Here is a 23,485-nt window from a genome sequence, read left to right as displayed (position 1 = left end):
ACAAGCTAAATTGGGAAAAAGCTATAACCAGGTACAAATTTCATTCAATAATTCAACTAAGTACAGAAACATAATTACTAACTAAAACGTTAAATAAATAATTTAAGACTTGGCAAGCTTTAATCAGAAAACTAAAAACCAAAAATAGACACAAAATTAAAATCAATTTCAAATGACCATTTTAATTTATATGTAGGTATAAGTTGAAGCTTATTTCGTTATCCACCTCTCGAGTCGATAAATTCCTTAGCTAGAAATAATCGAATTTACCATAGTTAAGTATCTATCTATGTAGGTATCAACCTATATATCGACAAAATTGAATAAACATTTCTACCTACCTACCCTCTCAAAAAAAAAAATCCATCTGATTTGTAAAGTTATTAAACAATCCTTCTTTCATACCTGATGGTGTTGTATAGGTATAGCCGTAAGGCACTTATGTTTCAAAATAAAGTTGTCGGCTCTGATTGATACAAAACAACAAAAAAAATATATACATAAACATATCTCTACTCTCCATCGTCATCGTTCGTACCTACAAAAATACACACACTCGCACTGAATAAATTGTATCTATCTGCGATGCACACTTCAAATGTATCTAAAACAATTGATTTTACCAAAACTCCATAAGAAAACAACAACAAAAAAAAATATCTACCAACAAAAAAATATAAATCTCAAAAAAAAAAAACAAAGAAAGTGTATCTAAAAGATTCACTTATTCAATTACCGTTTTGTTTACTTTGAATGATGAAAATGAAGCGTTTGCCTCTTGACGCGCCCAATTGTATACATAAATGCGTTACAGAGATACAAATACAGCAACAACACCAACACCACATCAAGAGGTACTTAACATCTCCCCTTCGAAATCAGTCATTTCATACATAAACTATCTCCCTCACACCCTACCAAACAGTCAAATCTATGACAGACAGAGAGAAAGAGACAGAGATAAAGTGACATAGTGTAACGCGGAAAAACAAACACACAGTCTCGTTGCCTCTCATAACTTAATTGAGTTGTGAGAGGAACTGTGTTCATTTACCGTTTGTCTTTATATACTTTCCATCTCTCCTCATAGCGATAGAGTGAGACAACATGAGTGTACAGGGATGGCCTTTTATAAAACACGCCCCCCAAACCCTCACTCACACAATCAAATCCTCGTATATGGATTAGGCAATCGGCCTGTCATGGCGCATGTGTGCGTTCAGCTACCCACTTAAATTCGATTCTTAATAGAGATATACAATGTCACCGATACATTCCCAACACACATCCCTGAATTCCCCCTATAATATCGGTGTCTCTCGTTATACGCTTGCGCTTGTTCTTTTCCTCTTTTTGTTGTATTGTATTTTGTGTGTTGCCTCTATTTCGTATATATATTTCATTTTGTGTGTGAACTTCTTGTTTTTTTTTTCCGAAAAATCCAGTCATCCTCGTAGAGTTCTCACTCAATCGACTGTCAGATTACAGGTGACAACTGACTGTGTCACACACGTCAAGGCAGCTAAAAGATATTCGGCTTTCGTTCGGTTTTTTCTTCTTCTTCTCTCGGTTCTTCGGTTTTTGTTTATTGTATACCTACACACAGTTGTTTGTTTTTTTTTTCTTCTGTGTCTTACAATTTTGTATTTTTTTTTTTTGGTGTGTTAGTGCCTCTTTGCTAGTTCTTCTCCCCTCCGCTTGTCGTCGTCGTCTCTATCCATAATTTTCAATTACCACTATAACAGTTCTATTAGTTGGCCACCGAGGCCAAGGAGGACTCTACTACTGCCGATAAGGAGCTATGATTAGTTAATTTAGTTTATGCACTCGCAGCGAACAGACGTCTGTCAATCCATCAAATTCGCGCTGTCAAAATCTTATATGACATTTCTCGAACGAACAAGTGTCAAAGTTTTTCTGATGCAAAAATAATTGTGACAAGTGTGAACAAAACCTTAAATATTTTTTGTGATTTTACTTAAATATATAAATATACTAAATCGAATTCGAAGTTAAGTTCGAAAAATTATAAACAATTTTTAAGAAAGAAATTTTTCGAAATCCTATAAAACAAATAAGAAGTGTTATAGTGTGTTTTATAAAAGTATTTTGATTGTTTTTGTGTAAAAGCAATGGCCCTTGAGGATCGTTGTAGTCCACAGAGTGCCCCAAGTCCACCCGGTGCCCCACATTCACCACAAAGTACCTCATCACCTCCATTGCACGTTTTAGACATGAGTATGTCACAAAATCCACATCATCCACATCATCTGCAACAGCTCCATCATCATCCAAATGGTATGACAATGGCTGCTATTCATCATGCGGCAGCTATGAATCCGCTATTAATGCGTTATCCAGTTAGTCCTTGTGGAAGTTTACATGATCAATCACCGTTACATCATCAAATTAAAGAGGAAGAAAGTGACTCGATAATGGGTGACGAAGAAAACGAACAGGACATTAGTGTTACCGATGATGATGATGATTTGAGCCATCAACATCAACGATCGCCAGCTCCAATTCCAGCAATAACCTTTTCGATCAGTAACATTCTGAGTGATCGTTTTGGACATCCAACGCAAAAGTTACCTACACCAGTTTCGAAAAAGGAACAAACCAGCCCAAGTTCGAATAACATCTTCCGGCCATTTGAACCAGCATCACGAGTTCCTGAACGATCAGCATTTACCCGCTTGACTCCACCTGCGGGTGGCGATGTTTTGGATTTTTCACGCCAACAACATCAAGCTGCAGCAGCTGCTGCAGCAATGATGTTGGAACGAGCTAGTTTTCTCAACTATTTCAATCCAGCGGCATATCCACGAATTCATGAGGAAATTATGCGACGGAGTTCAAAACCAGCGACGGCAGGTCCAACTGAAAAAATGGCACCTCTTGGAAGTTTGTGTAAAGCTGTGTCACAAATTGGTCAACCATCACAGCAAATGTCATCTTCGTCATCACCAGCGTTACAACCATCAATTCAATCATCATGCATGTCAAGCCCTCCACCAGCTTCGAATATATCATGCACTTCGTCAGCATCTTCTTCGTCATCATCGTCAGCTTCAGGAATTGGCTCCACATCTTCAAATACATCAAGAAAGTGTAATAGCCCCCAACCAATTCCACCACCATCGGTTGTAAGTCGGGATTCTGGAATGGAATCGTCTGATGATACTCGCTCGGAATCGGGTTCGACTAAGGACGAAAATGGACAAATGTGGCCAGCTTGGGTGTATTGTACACGATACAGTGATCGTCCTAGTTCAGGTTAGTACAAAAAACTTAAAAAATTATAATAATTAGGAGTTTTTGCCAAAAAAGCACTTTCGACACCTCTGGTGGGGTCTAGAGATGGGTAGAATTTGGGGGTAGTGATGGGCAGAATGCAAAGTTTTATTAAATGACACAAAAAGTTTAGAAAAATTATTTTTCGCCACAAAAGTGGAGGGCACAAGTGAATAATTAATGGAAAACTCACTTTAGGCCAGTTTAAGTCAAGTGGCTGATTTTTTGTTTCGAAAAATATAAGGGAATTTGTAAAATTACTGTGTTTTAAGTGCTTTTCATGCTGAAAACTAATTCAATAAACAACTACAAGTTTTACAGGATTTGTAGTAAAAAATATAAGAGTACTTTTAAACATCAAAATTTTTCACAAACATTTTGTTCTATTCTGTGTGATTCTAATGTTCCTGAAAAAAATGAGTTTTTTTGACGTTAATTTCACTTCAAGGTTGAAGAAAAATAAAGAAGATGGTTTTGAGCTGGAAAATGAAACGTATTCATCATGTTTGTATCTTGAAAGTGAAGTTTTTTTGAAAAATCAGTTTTTTTTATTAAAAAGTCTTTCCTGGAACTAAAAAAAAAAAAACAGAATTCACAACCAAAAAATGTAGAGAGAGAAAAATAAAGTTTCTAGTAAACTATCAAAGCAACACTTTAAAACATACAATTCACAACTTCTTTCGACTAAAAAGTCTTAGTTTGACCATGAAAATGAAAATTTTGAGCTTAATGTAGGTTGTGTAATGTAATAATTTCGATTTACCAAGAAAAATAACCAAAAAAAGGGTGAAATATTATTGTGTGAAATCTATTCACTTTTATAAAATGGGGATATTATTGGAATTTTTTTGCATATTCAAATAAAATTTAATTAATTCCCCCAAACAAATAAACAAAAACAAAATCTCAAAATCCTAACCTTCTAATTTTTGAAAAAAACATTTTGTTACCTTTCACACTTTTCGCTTGAGGTCAAATGCTCAAAAATGGACAATTAGATCCACAAAATGTACAAAATTCACCAAAGTACAATGTGAAAAATTGTGTGGAACGTAGATCTAAATGTATCTAAATTCATATATTACCTACATTAGATTTCTCTACTGAAAAAAATATTTCTTACTGGTACTTTTTTAGAAAAAATTTTATAAGCTACAAATTTGAATTTTTCTGTCAAAGGCACCGTTTTTTGAGATGTCCTCCAAAAACCATTTCCTTTTTGAAAAAAAAAAAAAGAATAACAAAAAATCTCCCATAAACCACCCGTGAACTATATTTTTCAAACGCAATTTAAAAAGCAATAAAATTGTCTGCATGAGATATCTTCTAACACTTCCGATGGAAACAAAAAAGGAAAACAAAAATAACAAATCCTTTGACAAAAAAAATAATAAAACGTCAACATGAAGGACATATCGGCACATCGCAGCACTTAAAAAGAGATTTTCCTTTTATCTTCATTCATCAATAATGCCGAAAAGTATGTTTATTGTGCAGCATGACATAGAGGTATGTCCAGTTTCGGTAATAAACCCACACACGGAGTCAAAACAATTTCTAACAACAACAAAAACAAAAACCAAAAAACTCATATAATGAAAGTGAAAAAAAAAAGAAGGCCTGTCGTCGTCAAAAAAAAAATACTAATATTTAAACTCCAATTGGAATCCTTATTTCTCGTACAGATACTATATCTTTTTGTGCCCCTCCAGAAGAGGTACCAAAATGCATCTAAAAAATCAAAAAAAAAAAAAAAAGAAGAAAAAAAAAAAATCAGCCACCGCAACAACAAACAAACTAAATAAAAAGTATTTTTTTGTGAATAAATCTCGTATCTTTGTATCTTGTTGAAAGATTTAGGTGAAAGATACACGCGTAATCACGCACACACGTCCCACTCAATTGCCGCCACATTTTTTTTTTCTTCTTTCTTTCCTCAAAAGTCTAAAGTATAAACCCGTATCATGTTGCATTCATAAAAATTGAAAAAAAAAAAAAAAATTAATAAAAAAAAAAAAAAACAGGGGGCTAGCCCCCGATTTTATACAATTCAAGAAAAGTGCCTGCTAATTGATATTTTAAGTGGATTTAGATTTAGATAAAAATTTCAACTAGCTGCTAAAAAAAAAAAAATCGATTTTCAATAATCTACTTTAGTAGCAGCAGGCTTGAAAAAAAAAAAACGATGATGAAGTATCTGTTAATGTGGTGATATGTTTTTTGAGGAACAAAAAAATTAAATAAGAAAAAAGATATTGTATCTATTTTAAACACGCAAGGAAAGTAGAGGCAACCATTTATAAAGAAAGACCTCAAATTATAACAATTATACATATCAAGCTTTGAAAAGATAGAAAACGTGCCAATTGCGGCACTTTCTATTGTTTGCATACCTTACCTACTAATAAAGTATCTACAAACTGCTGTTGGCCACATTCAATTTTCTCACAATTTTAAGTTTGCAAACAAATGAAAATTTTCAATTAACTATAATTTTCTAATCCTCCCTCTCCCCTTTCTTCATAACAAGCAAAAGGGGGCTGACATTTTCCACAACCATCATATTGTATCTATCCTAGAAGACATGGTTGTTAACTTGGCTTAAAGAGTTTTTTTTTTTCTTTTGCTGAATCCCCATCATCATGTGGAAAAGAGTGAATGGTATAAAGTTATATACCGAGCCCATCATTCAATTATAAAGTAGTTTAGCTTTTTCTATAGAAGACACTATAAAACCCACCGCAACCTAACCTATAGGTAAAAAAAGGTAAATTATTTGTTTGTATATATAATTGGCTTTTCCGCGTGTGTGCTAAGTTGGGAATTTTTTTTTTTTTATTTTATTGGAAAATAACACTTAATCACTATTCTCACAATATAGTACACAAAAGGGGGCACTGGTTAGACATATTCTAATACCCTTTTATAGGTTACTGCTAGCTTTATTCTAATTCTGACAAGACTCTGTCTCTCTGACATGGTGACTTGATTGTGTTGCGGATAGAAAAATACATAAATAAATATAAACAAATTTTCTAATTACGCTTATTAAGTCATTTTTATTTAATCACAGTCTATAATAACAATAGGTATAATGTTAACCAGGCCATATCACACACAATATACCTACAATACAATGGAAAATTATGCCATTTTTCTATTAAATATTTATGAGGTTTATTCTATTAAACTATTAGAAAAAATTAGATTTTATATTCAATAAGAAAGAAAAATATGTGTATCTTTAATGAGAAAAAAAAAATAGAGATGGTGACAATGATAGAAGTATTTATTTATTTGATGGATTGTAATAGATATGAGTGACTTATTTGTTATGATAGATAGATAATTGTTTCATTGGAAGTTTTGGAATTATATTGTAGTTGGTATTTGACTGAGTAAGAGATTGACTAACACCTTTAAATTGTTACTCTTGGGGATTTTTTTCAAGATCAATATCTTATAAGAAAAACAATTTCCATAAGAATTTATATGTAACTTTTATTAATTTAGTGATTTATACCAGTTTATACCAATCAATTATTTTCGATTGACTAACACTTTAGATTGGATGGGGAATTTTTTTTTTAATTTCTTAAGCGATTACAAAAAGAATACAATTATTTAAAGACAAATAAAAAAATGTGAGTTTTATAGAAATTTATACCAGTTAAAATGGACACATTTTTAGAACCCCTCGTGATAAAATATTGTATTAGAACGTTTTAATCGGAATGTATGAATCATTGCCGTCAGTTTTACAATTTATACCAGTTTATACCATTGAGCAGTTAGATATTGATTTAGTTTATTACCTGAAAATCGAAAAAATTACCTAATTTTCACAGAAAAAATGGAGAAAAAACAGTATTTTTATCTTTAAATTTGCAAGTTTTGTATGTTTCAATCAAATTTATACCAATCAGTTATAGATTAGCTAGGACCAAATAGGTATGTGCTTTAATCTTTTCAGTTCATTATCATCTACTATGGAGAGATGTTTGTTGTTATACATTATAACTTCTTTCATTTCTATAAACTGGTATAAACTGGTATAAAACAAAATTTAATACCAAAAAGTAATGAAAAAAGCTGTTTTTCTTTTTTATGTTTTATTGATTAATTTTAAGGAATTGATTGATGAGTGTTGTCAGTTTTTTGTTTATATCACTTTATACCAATCGATAAAATAAATAAATAAATAATAGATATAAGTCCTATTTTGGTATAAATCGTAATAGACTGTTGTTTGCAAACAAAACTTTCATCAATTTTGTGTTTTTTTAAGGTTTTATTCTTTTTAGTATCTGATTGGTATAATCACTTACTTTTCCTTAAATACTGAAAATTCTGCATTTTTTTACTTATATTTGCGATTTAGATTACATTCTCGATCAGAATATTTTACATTTCATACATTTCTATTGCATAAAGTAACTGGTATAAACTGGTATAACAATCAATATGTACACCAAGAGAAGCATTTTATCGGTAAATGATAAGATTCAAACGGAAACTTATTTAAAATGTAAATTTTTCTACATTTTGTTCAGCTTTAAGTACACAGTATTGATTTATACCAGTTTATACCAATTAACAGAAATGAAAGTACATGAAGGAAATGAACAACAAAATAGTGTTTCGTGTGTTTTAAGTATCAAAATGAACATGAAAATTAATCCTAAAAGATACAAAAACTTCCACAGACCATATACCAAGGCGAAACAAATTACCTCTACAAAAATCTCTCTTAAAATTATGACATTATAAATCATCATTCAATTATTCTATCTGAAAAGATACAAAATGTAAAACCATCATAAAAGATTATAATCTTTTTAACAACTATGTACAAAATCTCTTTTGTTCATCATCATCATCGTTTTGTAATAAAATTGTAATAAGTTCATCATCTTCTTTGTTTTACATTCACTCTTCACTGCTGTGGCTATTTACACCTGTCGGTTTTAATTAAATACAATTCAATGGGTTTCAACAAGACCCAAAAACAAAAAAAAAAAAAAAGACCACCAACTTGGACTACAAAAAAAAAAAAAAAATATTTTTTTTTTTCACACATTTTATTTTAATTAGTAACTACCTCTGTAGCAACCTAAAATGACATTCTTAAAAACGAATATGAAAAAAAAAGACAAAAAAAAATAAATATAATTAAATTTATATTTAAGAAAAAAAAAAAAAAAAATAATAATTTTATTCACATTGAGAATGAATTGTCTGTGATGTGTTGTTTCCCCATTTTGTAGGTTTTTTTTTTTGTTAATTTTTGTGGCACAAACTGACAGTTGACAAATGTGATTAAGGATTATCAGCATTTTCTATCTTTTTTTTTTTGTTTTTTTTTTTGTCTTCTGTAAAAAAAATGTCGAATGGCATATTCACGCCACCGACCGACCGCCTCAACAAAAACCCATCCAACCAAAGACACAAAGTGGTGGTTGTTTCTGATCACACACTCTCTGATGGACGTTAATTAATTCAACTTTTTTTTTATGTTGTTTTTTTTTTTTTTTTACTTATTTGCAGTTGAGTTTCATTTTTATGAGTTAAACATATGCTTGGACTTAAAACGTGCTCTGGTAGAGCTGCTGCATTCAGTCACCATAATGTATCTATTAGCATTTTCATATAATTTTTGTATTTTTTTTTTTTTTTGTTCGTCTGCCTCGAGGTGTATATGAATAATTATATAGACGGCAACGCGACTCTCGTTCGTCCTCTCATGTAAAACAACATAAATCTACTGAATTCAATTAAAAATGCCAAAGGTTTTTAAAAATAATAATATACTCTCTTCTACTATAGAAGATTGTTTTGTCTTTTGTAAGTGCGTAAAAAAACACAAAAAAAAAGATAGATATTGTATCTTATTTTTTCTCATTAGCATACAATGGAGTATCTCAATCGGATATGCAATGACAATCAAAGAAAAATTTGCAATTTATAAAACGTATATATCTTTTTATTATTTTTTCTCAATTCTGTCAAGAATTAGATACATTAGCATGTAATAGATACTTTTGTTTGTTGGAAGATATGCCGCCATCATCATCATCATCATCGACTTGCTAAAGTATCTATATACTCGCGTACAACAACTTGATATATGTCAACAAAGCCGATGACATTTGTTTTTACTTCAATTCAATAATAATAAAAATAATATTCCATATGTATGTGACCTTGCGAAAGTGTTAGATACTTAATCTCTTTTTTGTATCTAGTAGATGCTTGGTATAGCTGTGGTTTTGTGTCTTGATGAATTGTTGACAGGTTTTCACTGATTGGGTTTGAATTTGAGTGACATATCATAGTCGCAATGTCAGTTGCAGGTGTTGAAAGTGAATGGCAATGAATTGTATCTATTTTTTTTTTTTTTCATTTTTATTAAGATTGTATCTATTACATGAATTAATGAAGTTTTTTTTTTCTATAATTTAATTTTTTTTTGTATTTTTTTTTTATTTGCAGGTCCACGTTATCGTCGTCCAAAGAAACCAAAAGACAAGACACAAGTTGATGAAAAGAGACCTCGCACAGCGTTTTCTGGAGAGCAGTTAGCAAGATTGAAAGTAAGTATCTTTTTTTTTCTATTTTGTATCTATTTTGTTATCCTTATTGTGACAATCGGAACGAATTAGGGAAATCCTTGTTGTGTGTGTTGGGCAAATATTTATGCCAAAATAGAAAACCAAACCACACCACCTGTGGTTTTGAAGAGCAAACAATAGATAGAAGCCAACCGCAACTAAAATGATTTTTTTCCTTTTATCTTTTTTTTTTGTTTGTCACCGATGAAAATTGATTTTTCAAAAACTCAAAACACTCTCTCTAATCAATTTTCTTCTTCTTTTTGTTCTCTTTTTAGCGTGAATTTACTGAAAATCGTTATCTAACCGAACGTAGACGTCAACAATTGAGTTCGGAATTGGGTTTAAATGAAGCACAAATAAAAATTTGGTTTCAAAATAAACGGGCGAAAATTAAGAAATCAACTGGATCGAAAAATCCTTTGGCATTGCAATTGATGGCGCAAGGTCTTTACAATCATACAACAGTTCCATTGACAAAGGAGGAAGAGGAATTGGAAATGCGAATGAATGGACAGTTGTATGATGGTTAAAAAAAAAATCATACAAAAACGGAATAGAACAATCCTGATCCTTGTGCAATATTTATTTAAAAATTTTATTTTATTTTTTTTTTATATAAAAAATCATAAATTTTGTAAATAGAAGAAAGAAAATTTAAAAACATTAAATCATCCATTAATGAGACTATTAATTTTATTTATTTAAACACAAAAAACATACATTTATAGAAAATTAAAAAAAATTAAAATTATATTTAATTATAAATATAAAAATTATAAATAAAAAAAAAAAACTTGTGATATTAACGAAATAATTGTATATATTTAAATCATAATTATTAATTATTGTTCTTATCTTAAAAATTTAAATAAATAAAATCTTAAATATAAAAATTGAAAAAAAAAAATAAAATAAATACAAAATTAATTTTTGTATAATGAGTATTATGTATTTAATTGTAGATAATTTTGATGTTCATAAAATACCTATTGAAATAAAATTGTTTTATTATTAATAATACATATTATAATAATTCGGTAGAATTATAGTTGTAGAAGATTTTTAAAATTAAAATAATAATGCATAAATGATTTAATTTAATAGCTATTAAAAAGTAATTGAAAATAAATTATATTTAAAAATTATATGAATTTGTCTTTTTTTGTTTTTTTAACGGAAGAAAGTTTTCTTTTCATGAATTTGCTTATTTTAACGTTGTAAGAGGACCTATTTATTCAAATTTTTTTTTCCGAAAAAAGGTAATTTTCTGAACCAAAACAGTTTTATGTGTAAGTACTTTTTCAGGTATGTTGAGTTAACCCTAAATCCAGGAACACAAACAAATTTCTTTTTTAAAATGGCTTCGTTTTTTCGTTTACGTTTTTAACCCTCTACTGCATACGAAGCCAAATATGGTTTTTTCTGTTTGTATGCACTTTTCTCTTCTCTGTCACAAAAAAATGGTAAAAATTAAATACAATCATCTTTTTTGTGTTTCTGAGAACCCATAGAAATAGTTTTTTCGTGTGTACGACCCAAAATAAAGGTGTATTTTATGATCACAGGTGAGTCAATCAGTCGTGTGCATTGAAATCGAAAGTGTAGAATATATTCATACTTTAAGTGTTAATTACTGCGTTTGTTTGGAAAGTAAAGTGGAATTAAAAATTTATTTTTGATCGATTGTCTAATTGTGTATGCTATGAACCAATTTTCATTGTAAAAAAATTATTGGCCTGGTTTTGGGAGGGCAAAAAGTACGGAAGCCATATTTGGCTTCGTATGCATTAAGGGGTTGTAAATCTACACAATTTGTTAAATTTTTTTGTTGGAAAATTTAGTTTCTTTACATTGTTATTTTGCTTGGAAGCTATGTTTTACTTCAGAAATGGAGCCCCTTCGCTTTTAGAGATATTTTTCTCATGTTAACCCCATTTCCAGGGGCGTAACCACAAAAATTTTAGGGGGAGGGGGGCTCACCTATAATATTTTTCAATCATTTTATTACTTTTTAGTTTTTGTAAGATCTGGGAGTGGGTGAAAATGTTGGAGCAAGACTTACTTCGACAGTGGAAAGAATGTGAACAAGAAAAAATATATATAACGGACAAAAACAAACTTCTTTTCTCGGTTCATTGTCTTAAAATGAGCAAAATTTGAATAAATTCTTAACCTTTTGTAATGCAATGTTTTTATTTTACTTTATTTTGTTTTTAAAAGATAAATATTTATCTTTTAATATTTTTAATTGTATTCTTTACATAATCTGAATAAATAAAATTAGTAAAATTTCTTACCCCTTAATGCATACGAAGCCAAATTTGGCTTATAAACAAATTTTTTAAACAAATTAATTGAAACAAATTTTTTTAATGAAAACCGTTTTGAAACAACCCAATGCACCCATGTAAAGCATTTTTTAATTTTTTCGTCCGCTAATATTAATTCATGCAGTACAGTACAGTTTGATTAAAAAAAATTTGTTTTTTTGTTTTAAAAGAATTTAAATTAAATACTCGTCATTTATTCTTAACCAGATAAAGTTATAATATAGGTGCAAAGGAATTAATTCTTACCGACTTTTAAAAAGGAGGAGGTTCAATTCATCTTTTTTTTTACCGACTTCCAAAAAGGAGGAGGTATTCAATTCGTCTGTTTTTTTTTTTTTTTGGACGGAGTGAACCATTTTTAATAATTCTTTTTTTGTATTGGAAAGCTGGTGCCTGGCAGTGTGGTCCCATTTCAATTTCGTTCAGTTTTGGCCATAGGAACTATTAGAAAAACCATAAAACCCAGTTTTGATCCATGGAAGTCGGTTTTGATTTTTTGATAAAAATGATTATTTTTTTCTTTTTCATATTTGTTACCTTATAACTTTGGACTGAGTGAACCAATTTTGATAATTCTTTTTGTATTGGAAAGCTGGTGCCGGGAGTGTGGCACTAGATTTTCAATCGATCGGTTATGGCTACATAAACTATGAGAAAAACTTTAAAACCCAGTTTCGATCCATGGAAGTCGGTTTTGTTTTTTTTACTAAAAATGATTATTAATTCAAATTCTCTTATATTTCAATACTTTTGATTATATTTTAATGCTTTTTGTTTAAAACTAATAGGTACATTTTAATTTTTTTATTAAAAAACTGTGCAATATTAAAAACTAATAACACTGGTCGGCAACGAATATAGAGTAAGAACCAAACCCTACTTTTCGAGAGGGATTTTGTGTGCTGATACCGAATCTGAAGTCAAAATTTCACTGGCACGTCACGTTTCTGAAATAATTGAATATTAATAGGTCAAAAACGCGTTTTTTGGGTACATTTGACATCGAATTACATCGCCGTTAATTTTTTTTTTGTAAAACTACTTATGCAATCTCAAAATGCCATATTAATACGTCCTATAGGTATTTATATTTTTTCAAAACTATTTTTTTTCTCAAAGATATTGAAAAAAGAAATTTATGATAGATATCTCAAAATCTTGATTATTTTTTTTCAAAGTAATGAATGGTTTTTTGAATCAAATTCCATCTTGCGTCTTCTGATTTGGACTTATTAAGAGCAACATATTGAGGAAAATATATATTTTTGACTAAACATAAAAAAAAACTCAAAAAAAGCTTTATAGCGAAAATAGTGATGAGTATAGCTCAAAAACTAGACGTGATAGAAAAAAGCTGTAAACAGTTTTGTATTCAGCACACTAAATTCAATCAAAATCACCTTATAAAGTTCCTGCTCCCGACTTTTTTTAGTTTTTTGCCGACCAGTGTAATTTTTGTTTTGAAAAAGGCCTAATTCTAAAGGTTGTATTAAAAACTACGACAGCATTTTTAACCTTATAACACTCGTTCAACCAGCTGCTGAAATTCGAAAAAAAAATGATAAAGTATTGCATTTTTTGGACAAGAATCGTTTAATTTCATTTTCATTAGAAAAGCGTTTGAAATGCTTAGTTTATATGTGTTAGATTGATATAACTAAATAACTAAAATAACCGTTAAGTTATACCGAACTTCCAAAATACGAAACAAAAAAGGAAAATTAATTTTTTTTTTGCAGAAACTTGTAAAACATCCAAAACTCAAATTTGAAGGTCGATTGTTTTTTTTTTTTTTTTTGATATTCAAAATTCTGACTTTTACGGCCTTTGCCGTCTAAAAATTTCCTTCACGTGGATGATCATTTTTGAATAATCCGATAACGGTTCTATTGAAATGCTCATTTACCTTGATATTCTTCTTCAACACACCTTTACGCACTCAATATCTTCTATAGCTTCGATCACCAAATGTCAATTCTTAGCAAGGCTATTTGCAAGTTCAATTAGTCAAAGCGATTATATCGTAACACGTAACACCCAAGATCCAAAGAAGAACACAAAAAGTCCACATAGATAAGCTTAAAATTTCCAAAGTGAACATAATTCTGAACAACAAAATCCTTGATTTCCTTTTTAAAAGTCATGTTTTTTGCTGATGGTTGGTATCTAATGTATTTTGCAGAATTGATTTATAATCTGTTTCGAGACTGCATTCCTATATTTATCGCTGTTTATGTGTTTGTTGCGGAAAAGAAGAACTATAATGAGCGTACCACCAGTGATAAATTATTCACCGACTACGAACTTGACACTTAACGCGAACAATATTGGCAATGCGGCAATAATGCGGTCTATGTGCCGCAACAAGCAGCCAGCATCAACAACAGCAGAAGCAGCTGCTTCAAAACATAGAGATCCTAGTGTACCATCACGGACAGCGCATTTATATGTACAAAACATTGTTCTGTTCATCAATGAACTTTCGCCTTGGCCTTGAAGCACAAACTTTAACCGGACGCAGTTCATTTATCATCTGGGGGGACGGTTTTTTTTTTTTTTTTTGAAGCAAGAGCACTCCTTTAGGGCACTTTTTTTTGTATAAGAACCCACCGAACAAAGCCGAACCTAGTTGTGTTTTGTGCCATATGTCAAGATGTATATTTCATATGCGACCAACGAGAGAGTATATAGACGGCCAGTCAGAAAGGTGATTTTTATGAGGGATTATCTCACCTAATGACTTTTGTGCTGACAACTGTCATACATCATGGGAATTGGGCGCTCAAAAAAAGGTGGGCGGTGGTGGAGGGGTTTTTGTGTGGGTCATATAATCGACAGTAAATATCCAAGAACATTTCACGCTGAGTGGCGACGAATGAATCACCTGTTGATTCTGGAAATTATTTGTTGTATATTATTATGAATAGTTTTGAATTGTCTCAGCGATTGGAATTTTATTTGCTGAATCATTAATTTGGTTGAGTAAGAAAAAGAAAAAAAAAACTAGTGTCAGTATTTTTTTACGACGAAATGACGTTCAGTTTTTTAAAACTCACTCTATTCACACATAATATAGTCGTCTGCCTAAATATTGAATGGTATTTGAGAGGGGGGGGGCATGTCCTTTTTAGACAGGGTGGCCAAAATTGTAAATAATGATACCTATAAAAAATTTTTTCATTTTTTCCATTTTTCCAAAACATATACTATGGTATACTAATGTAAATTTTTGTTCACACCATCAAAAAGTAGATGTTTTAACTAACAAATTGCTCACCGATTTTTTGAAAAAAGCTGATATTTTGACACGTGAATTTTCGATTGAAAATTATGGTGTTTTTTTTTAGTATTCAGTCAAAATAAATTTAAAAAATAAATATTTTAAATCAAATAAATTACTGTGTATTTGGGACATAATAAGGTAGGTTTTCACCAAATTTCGTAGAAAAAAAAAACATTTTTTTGAAAAAGATAAAAATAAAAACCAAAAACTCGGTTTTTTTAATTTTTCACATAAATTTTGAGGTTGTGTGAAAAAATTGTTGTAGATCTTTTTATTACAACTTTGCCTTACAAATTTTTTCCATAGGACTTGTAGTTCTGCCGGAAATCGAGATATACCATTTTTACCATAAAAAACTCAACCCACCCACTTCCCGAACTCGGCTCGCCCGCAATTTATTTTTCCTTTCATTTTTATCATATTTACCTCCTTTTCCAATGGGTTTCATCCTACTATGATTTTTTTTGGTTTCAAAAATTATCGACCCTGGGCTATTTTTTTATTTTTACAAAAAAAAAAAACAGAATTCCATCTGATTTCTTATTTGAAAAAGAATTCTTAGAATACAAAATTTAAAAATTGTTAGATTTTTATATACCTAAGCATTTTCCAAAATTTTTCAAAAAAAATTGTGGTATGACATTTTGAAGAAATAATTGAATAACACTTAAAAACGAAATTTCTTAATACCTATTTCAAAGCCATTTTCAAAAAATTAATTTTTCAAAAAGATATTTTGAAATTTTTTTTTTAATCTAAAAGTGAGGTCTTTGCTTTGAAAATTTTCTAAAATTTTAATATTACTGTTGCTTCAACGCTTTTGAGCACAAATTTTCAATAGAAAGGTCATGTACAAAAAACAGTTCTATGACAGGTAGGTACCGTTAATAACGGTGCAAAAATATTTTTCTATTTCAAAAATTTTAATCAAAATCGTTAGAGACGTTTTTGAAAAAAATTTACTTTTCTATTTCCGTTATACAGGGTGTCCCACAGTCACCGCCCCAAATGAAAACCATGGACTCCTGAGGTCATTTTAAGTCGAAAAACTTAAGAGGTAATTTTCTCGTTTTCGTCCCGTTTTCGAGTTACCACGGTTTTTATGATTTTTGCTCTCTTGTCCTTTAACTGGCCTTATCTTTGCCAAACTACGTTTTATTCGAAAGATTTTTTTTACAACCAATCAAGAATTTATTACAGTTTTAGTTTTTCTCAAAACATTTTTTTCTGCGGACAACCGTTTCTCCACAATTTTGCATCAAACATAATTTTCTTCGTTTTTTTTAAGTTGTTTTTTAAACTTTCATATCATTTAAGTAAAAAAAAACACGTTAATGAGTATTAAATTTTTGTGCTTTTTATTAAAGCCCAGTTTATTTTCATAAAAAAAATAAGTTTTATTTCATAAAAAAGGCTACTGAAAGTAATAAAAAAAAAATAAAAAAAACTGAGTGAATTAAAAAAATAATAATTTTTTAATACAAAATTAATTTAAATGAATTAAAACTTTTTCTGAGCTTTATTTATTTGTTCTTTTCTTAACCACAATAGCTCAGAAAAAGTTTTTTGTTTTTTGGCCAAAGTGTATAATATTTGATAAAGTTAAAGGCTATAAGTGATTTTTGCGTTTTTTTAGCATTTGGATAGGGTTGCCGAGTACTTGTCTGCATTTGCGAGGTGGCACCCGACATTTTTTAGATAGAAGGGAGTATTATCTAAAATATGACGTATATAGTTTAGCTTTCTAGTGCATAAAAAGTTATACTGTTTTGTTTAAAGAAGATTTTTGTCAGTGTTGTATTCATTTGAATGGGGTTGCCACATTTGTAGGGTTACGTTCTTTATATTATTTTATTTTTTTTTTTTAATATTTTGAAATTTTTATCTGACCAAATAACAAAGATATGAATGTATTAGTTATGTGACAATTTTTCCTTTCAAATAGGGTTGCCACATGGAAGTTCCCATTTTAGAAGTGGCAACCCTATTTTTTTATTTTCAGTATCAACTTATCTTTCATTTGACACCAATTTTAACCTCTAACCTTATGAGCAAAGTAACTCCACGGTCGCCGCTTGGACTATTAGTTTTGGTACGAAAAAAAATTCAATTTCTGCTCCAGGGAATCACCCAAAATTCTTTACTACCAAGTTTGATGAAAATCGCTTTACTAGTTAAGGCTGTAACTCTTTTTTTGGAATTCTCCATCATCGTAATGTAATGTCTGATTGTTATCTCGAGTTCGATTTTTATTGATCCTTAAAATGCCCTATAATAGTATCTACCTATATCCCAATTCTACCTATATTGAATTTAATTTTCTAGTTTAATGGTTGTTGTTGCGGAAGTGAAGGCCGGTTTTCCTAGATAACGCTGCCATTATTATTTGGTTATTCGATTAGCCTCATTGAGCATAAACGTCCTTTTTTAAATATTTTAAATGTAAATCAATATAAAGACAAACAGAATTAAAGAAATCGTGGCAACCCTAGGAAGTGTTCAACTTTGTTAAGGCAACCCTGTGTCAATGTTCCAGAAATAACATTATGTACATTTGTGCGTTTATTTATATCAATATAAATAAATTCATAACACATGGCAACCCTAAGTCATACTGGGATATGGCGGTGGCAACTCTAGTATGATTTGTTTAATTCGACAATATATTTTATATTAACTTTATTTTTTTACAAGCTCGTTTTTAAACTTAACCCCTTTTCTTATGTGTTGCGCCACATTATTTTTGTAGGTCACTGTGGCGTATGTGTAACTTTTTCTAATTTACAAATAAATTCTCATTATTCTATTCTTCAGTACTAAATCAGACTTGTGGACATTTGTTGACATAATCCATTTTTTGAAATGATTTTCTTAATCATGGATATGCGAGATACAGTACTGAAGGGCTGGTTAAGAAACCGATATCTGCAATCTAGATTTTTTAAATTTCGACATTCTCGGCTCAACAGGTTTTAATATATTATTTTTGTATTTATAGGAGCTTTTATGTAACCCTAATAGTATTCAATAAATATTGCGTTTCTTCACATGAATTCATAAAAATTCTGCTCCTAAATAATATTTTGAATTGAAAAAAATATATTCTTTGGTCAAATAAAATTAAATGGTAACGGAGTTACGAATACCAGAGTTATGCGCGACAAAGTTACGGGCGTCAAAGTTACGCAAAACCAAAGTTACGAAAAACCGAAGTTATGAAAGACCGATGTTATGAAATACCGAAGTTACGAAAAACCGAAGTTATGAAAAACCAGAGTTATGAACACCAAAGCTATGAAACGATGTTTTTGGGTTGGTAACCATTGAGATGAACGATATACGGGAGGAACGTACCAAAAAATTGAATGAATTTAATTTATCGAAAACGACAAGACTTTTTTGGATCCAGTTTTCAGTTTACGTTCCTCCCCTATATAGTTTCTCTCAATGGTTACCAACCCAAAAACATCGTTTCATAGCTTTGGTGTTCATAACTCTGGTTTTTCATAACTTCGGTTTTTCGTAACTTCGGTCTTTCATAACTTTGGTTTTTCGTAACTTCAGTTTTGCGTAACTTTGACGCGCGTAACTTTGTCGCGCATAACTCTGGTATTCATAACTTCCTCGGTTTCCTAAATAAAAGGTGTTCCTTTAAGTCAGAAAAAATTGAGTTTTTTTTTTAGATAAGGAATCTTCAATATGGTAGAACTATGGCAGAATTACTCAGATTGATAATAATTGCAATGACCAAATTGAATTTTTTAGCTGCGTTATACCTACAAAATATTGACATTTGTTGGCAAGAGCTCCTGACAATCTATGAAATATATTTCATCATCTCACACAAAAAAAAAATCCAATTAATATTTCAAAGAGAAAATTCTCAACTTTCATCAAACAGTCATTCTAGGTGCAGCCAATTAACACTAATTAGAGAAAAAAATTCAAATTCTTTATATGACATCGCGCGCAATATACCTCTAAAGTGCGGAATGTGCTCAATTTGCTTGCGAGTGCGGGTGATCTCTCTTCTGTCTCGTGTGTGGCCGCATATAAACCAACATCAGCGCCAATTCCAATTAATCACCCTCGTTAAACATTCAAATAAAAATAAAAAAGTGCTTCATCGCAGTGATAATTTCCCTGAACTCATTTGATCACCAAAAAGATTCACTGAAATATTTTCAAGTTTTTGTAGTTTGGAGAAACTTCCAACAGATGGTGTTGAAATTCCAACGATCATCGTCGAGATGCCATTTCACATCAGATCGATCCTTTGCAGTTTCACTGTTTTTTTTTCTGACGGCGGCAAACATTAAACAATTCGCAAAAGATTTATTTCATTTGCATCCGAAAGATGATTGTGGTGCTTCTTTTAGTAGGTATAGGGCTTGAATTCTTCTCATCATATCTTTTTCCTAATGCTCAAGTGTTTTGTATGAATTTTTGTTTTGTTTTTGAAAAAAAGAAATTTTTTTGGTTATTGACGCGCCGATGCGCGTCAAGACTCACGCTCACCCCCTTTGTAAAGTGGCATTATTGCCGCTCGTGAGGGAAGCAAATAAATCACTCAGTTGCAGTTTCGAGCAGTTTACATCTCGCGTGCTGTCCAAAACACCAAATGATTCAAATGATCCAATTAGCAATTATCCGTCTTCGTTGTGTCTGTGATGTGACTGCGCTTTCAGCCTGCCACAAATTGAAAAAGTGCAATCTTTTTTTTCGCGTTGCGTTTGTGGTGCAATTTCTTAAACTGCTATGGTGTATGATTGAGGCGCTAATTGCATGGCATGGTGTCAACTAGATGCACACATTTCAGTTGCAAATATGTTTATATTGGCTGAGTAAACTTTATTTGGTTTATGTGCATTTGGCTGCAAAGTGGCGGTTTTATTAGTTTACGTTTGGATTAATTAGAAGTGATTTGTATATTTGCATCATAGAAAGCCCAGTGAAATGGCATTTCTAAGGAATGGAATTAGGTAGTATACTGGAATTGTCTCAATAACATAATGGAACACTATTATTTGCTTTCAATTAGATGCATTTCCCTATATTTACACAACAAACATGACTCTACTTTAAAAGGGTGTTTTTGAAATAATACTTCTTTTGATAAGTTACGTTCCAGTAAAATTTATTTTACGGAGTGTCCTTTTTAAACATCTATATAAAAATTGGTGGCAACCCTAGCAGGTGCTGTAAAGTTTAGTAATACAAACTACAAAATTATAGAGTGTCACTCGATGAGGGAAGCTCGAAGTATGGCAATATCTTGCGCTGCAATTTGAAAGTCATTAATGGCCGAAAGGATTTACATAAATTTTGTGTGCTTTTTGTTCATAGCTTGTTTTAAAGACGATTTCTTCTATTCTTCTGCAAAATTGTCATGTACTTAATTTTAAAATGTTTCCTCTTAATTTTTGTTGGGTCACAATCTTAACATAATCTTGAAAACCGATAAAAAAGGGTAATATTAAATTAATAAAACTGTTACCGAAGCCCACTTCAAAGGAGAAATCGACAAATATTACTAGAATAACCGGTCCCTTTAACTCTATATTTTATCAAAATAATTCGTTATTTTAACAACGACAAATAATCTTTTTTCAAAAAAAACCAAGTTTTTACACTGAAAAACAAAAAAAAATGATTTTTAAGAGGTTGGTAATTTAAAAGATGTTTTGTCTAAAAAAAATACCTTTTTTATTTTCTCATTATATTAATTTTTTTTATTTTAAAAGCTTACAAAAAAAACTATGCAATTTAAAAGCCAAGTATTTCTTCTTAAGAATAAAACCATTTTTAAATTTTTACAATGCGCAAAAAGTATAAAAATAATTTATTGAAAACAATCATTTTCATCAAAAAAAATGAATTTTTATCTTCTCACGGCATTAATTCCATTTTTCCCTAATAACCTAAACAAACTTCATACCATCTGAAAGCTTATTATTTCACCTTTCATATGAAGTATCAATCTCATTTCAAAGATGCCTACAAGAGAAGTTAGAATTTTTTAAGGTCAACCATGTCGAATTCCCAGACTGAGATTACGGTACTTTCAACACTGGTGGCTGTTCGGGGGGCAACAGATCTCCACTGGTGTTTTGAGGTTTTTTGCAAGTTTCTTGATTTAACATTGTGTAGCTTGTAGTTAGTCTACCGTTATGTGTGATATACCAAATGAAAGATAATTGTATCAAGATGCTCAGAAAAGTTTAATAAGATTTCTATCTGCTCTTGGTCAAAAGTTATAACCTGTTGAATTCTAAAATTATTTTTTACCGTTATCTCAAAAATTGTGTTTACGAAAATAATTGAAACGCACACATTTATTCGTGGTCATGGTCTATTATTACTCGATATATTTTATTCCTGTATCTGTTAAAGAAAAAAAGATAAAAATAAAAAACCATGAAAATCGGTTAAAAACGTTCAAAAAACGTGTTTTTTAAAAACTTGTTTCTTCCGTTATTCAGTCAAAAAAAGCTAAAAAATTACCCAAAAATACCCCTAAAAAGAAGGTGTTTTTCAAAAATTCATATTTCGAAACGCAGAGTGTTGGAAAAAAATCCGTATTAGAATCCTAATTTTTTTTTCCCTCATCTTTCACCTGGCACCTTTAGAATTGTAAAAAAAATTAACCCTACCTAAAATCATCATTTTGTCATAGCCCCAACACGTGTACAACGTTCAAACAAAACGTTATAGCTTAGTTTCAAAATTTTTTATAATTTTTTCTTAAAAGCAGTTTAGGTACCTATTACCTGTTTACCCTATTAAATGACGGAATTTTAAAAAATCCTTCATTTGAATAAAGCCTTAGGTTATTATCTTTCAAATAAGCTATAGAAGATTTTTGTATCTCTAATATAGTTTATTTTTAATTTTTAATTGAAATTTTTGACGCACTGCGAAAGTGCGAGAGTGGAACGGGAGAAAATGGCGTCACTTTTTTGTGGTGGCTGCCATGGTTCATCGATTTATAGGACGTTATCACATCAAAAATTATAGAATCCTACAAGATTAAAAAGGGCAGTTCTTTCACTTAAAATAAAATCATCTTACAAAGCATTTTATTCTGTTGGTTTATTTTGAAAAAAAGTGTCTTTTGAAAAAATGGTGGACTTCGTGACTTGTAAACCCCAAACCATATTTTGTTTTTGACTATTATAGCTTTATTTGGTATGTCAACAGGTAACAATTATGAATTTTTTTTTTAATTATAAAATAACGGCGTAACATGATAATCGCAAACAATCTATTTTAAAAATCAATATAAAAATCAATGTACCTATCGATACTTGCTCTTTTAATAATAATGACTTCTTAGTAAATTAGAAAACAAAAAAATAATTTTAAAATTTTTCAAATTTTGACCTCCAATATTTTCAAAATTATTAGATAAATAAGATAAGTATTTGAGGCCTTTTTTATAAAGCGTTCAGTTTCATATAATAAAATGTATAGAACTTAGCTAAACAGTAGATTAAGGAAGAAAAATGGAAAACTACGAGGTGGATGAACTTCCTATAATAATAAATAAATAGAAGTTCATATTTTAAAGGCATTTCTTAGCAATCGAATTTTTGGAGTAGAAAATCATACATAATTTCGATTAAAAGCGTATATTTCAAGAAATGTTGGTTATAAAATTGTCCGTTGAATAACTTAAGAATCACTGTAAAATTTGAACGATTTGCAATGATTGTGAATTGCTATTTGACTTGATATTTCCTAATTGACAATCGAAATTCCGAAATTTCTGGTAATTGAATTTTTCAGCTTTTAAAGAACTACAGGTGATCACTTAAAAAAATATGTCAATTTGGGACGAAAAATTTCGGTTTTTCTAAATTTTTTGAGACAAACTAATAATGCAGTTATGTTAAATTACTAAGATGACCTGTACAATTCGTTTAAGCATTTTTTGGAGAAATTCCAATTGCTCAAAAAAGTTT

The 23,485-nt window shown here is 30.3% G+C and overlaps 1 protein-coding gene across 1 annotated transcript; it reads left to right on the top strand.

Moving 5' to 3' along the window:
• The first annotated feature begins 2,122 nt into the window (after positions 1-2,122).
• LOC129906994 (segmentation polarity homeobox protein engrailed-like) lies at positions 2,123-10,609 on the top strand. Its single transcript, XM_055983030.1, has 3 exons — positions 2,123-3,276; positions 9,787-9,887; positions 10,184-10,609. The coding sequence occupies exons 1-3, from the start codon at positions 2,133-2,135 to the stop codon at positions 10,436-10,438; spliced, it is 1,500 nt and encodes a 499-aa protein (XP_055839005.1). The 5' UTR covers positions 2,123-2,132; the 3' UTR covers positions 10,439-10,609.
• Positions 10,610-23,485: the final 12,876 nt, after the last annotated feature.

This window comes from Episyrphus balteatus, chromosome 1, assembly GCF_945859705.1.
Source record: "Episyrphus balteatus chromosome 1, idEpiBalt1.1, whole genome shotgun sequence".
Lineage (NCBI taxonomy): Eukaryota > Metazoa > Arthropoda > Insecta > Diptera > Syrphidae > Episyrphus > Episyrphus balteatus.
The sequence above is the reverse complement of the archived record's forward strand: the minus strand, read 5'-3'. Positions and strand labels throughout refer to the sequence as shown.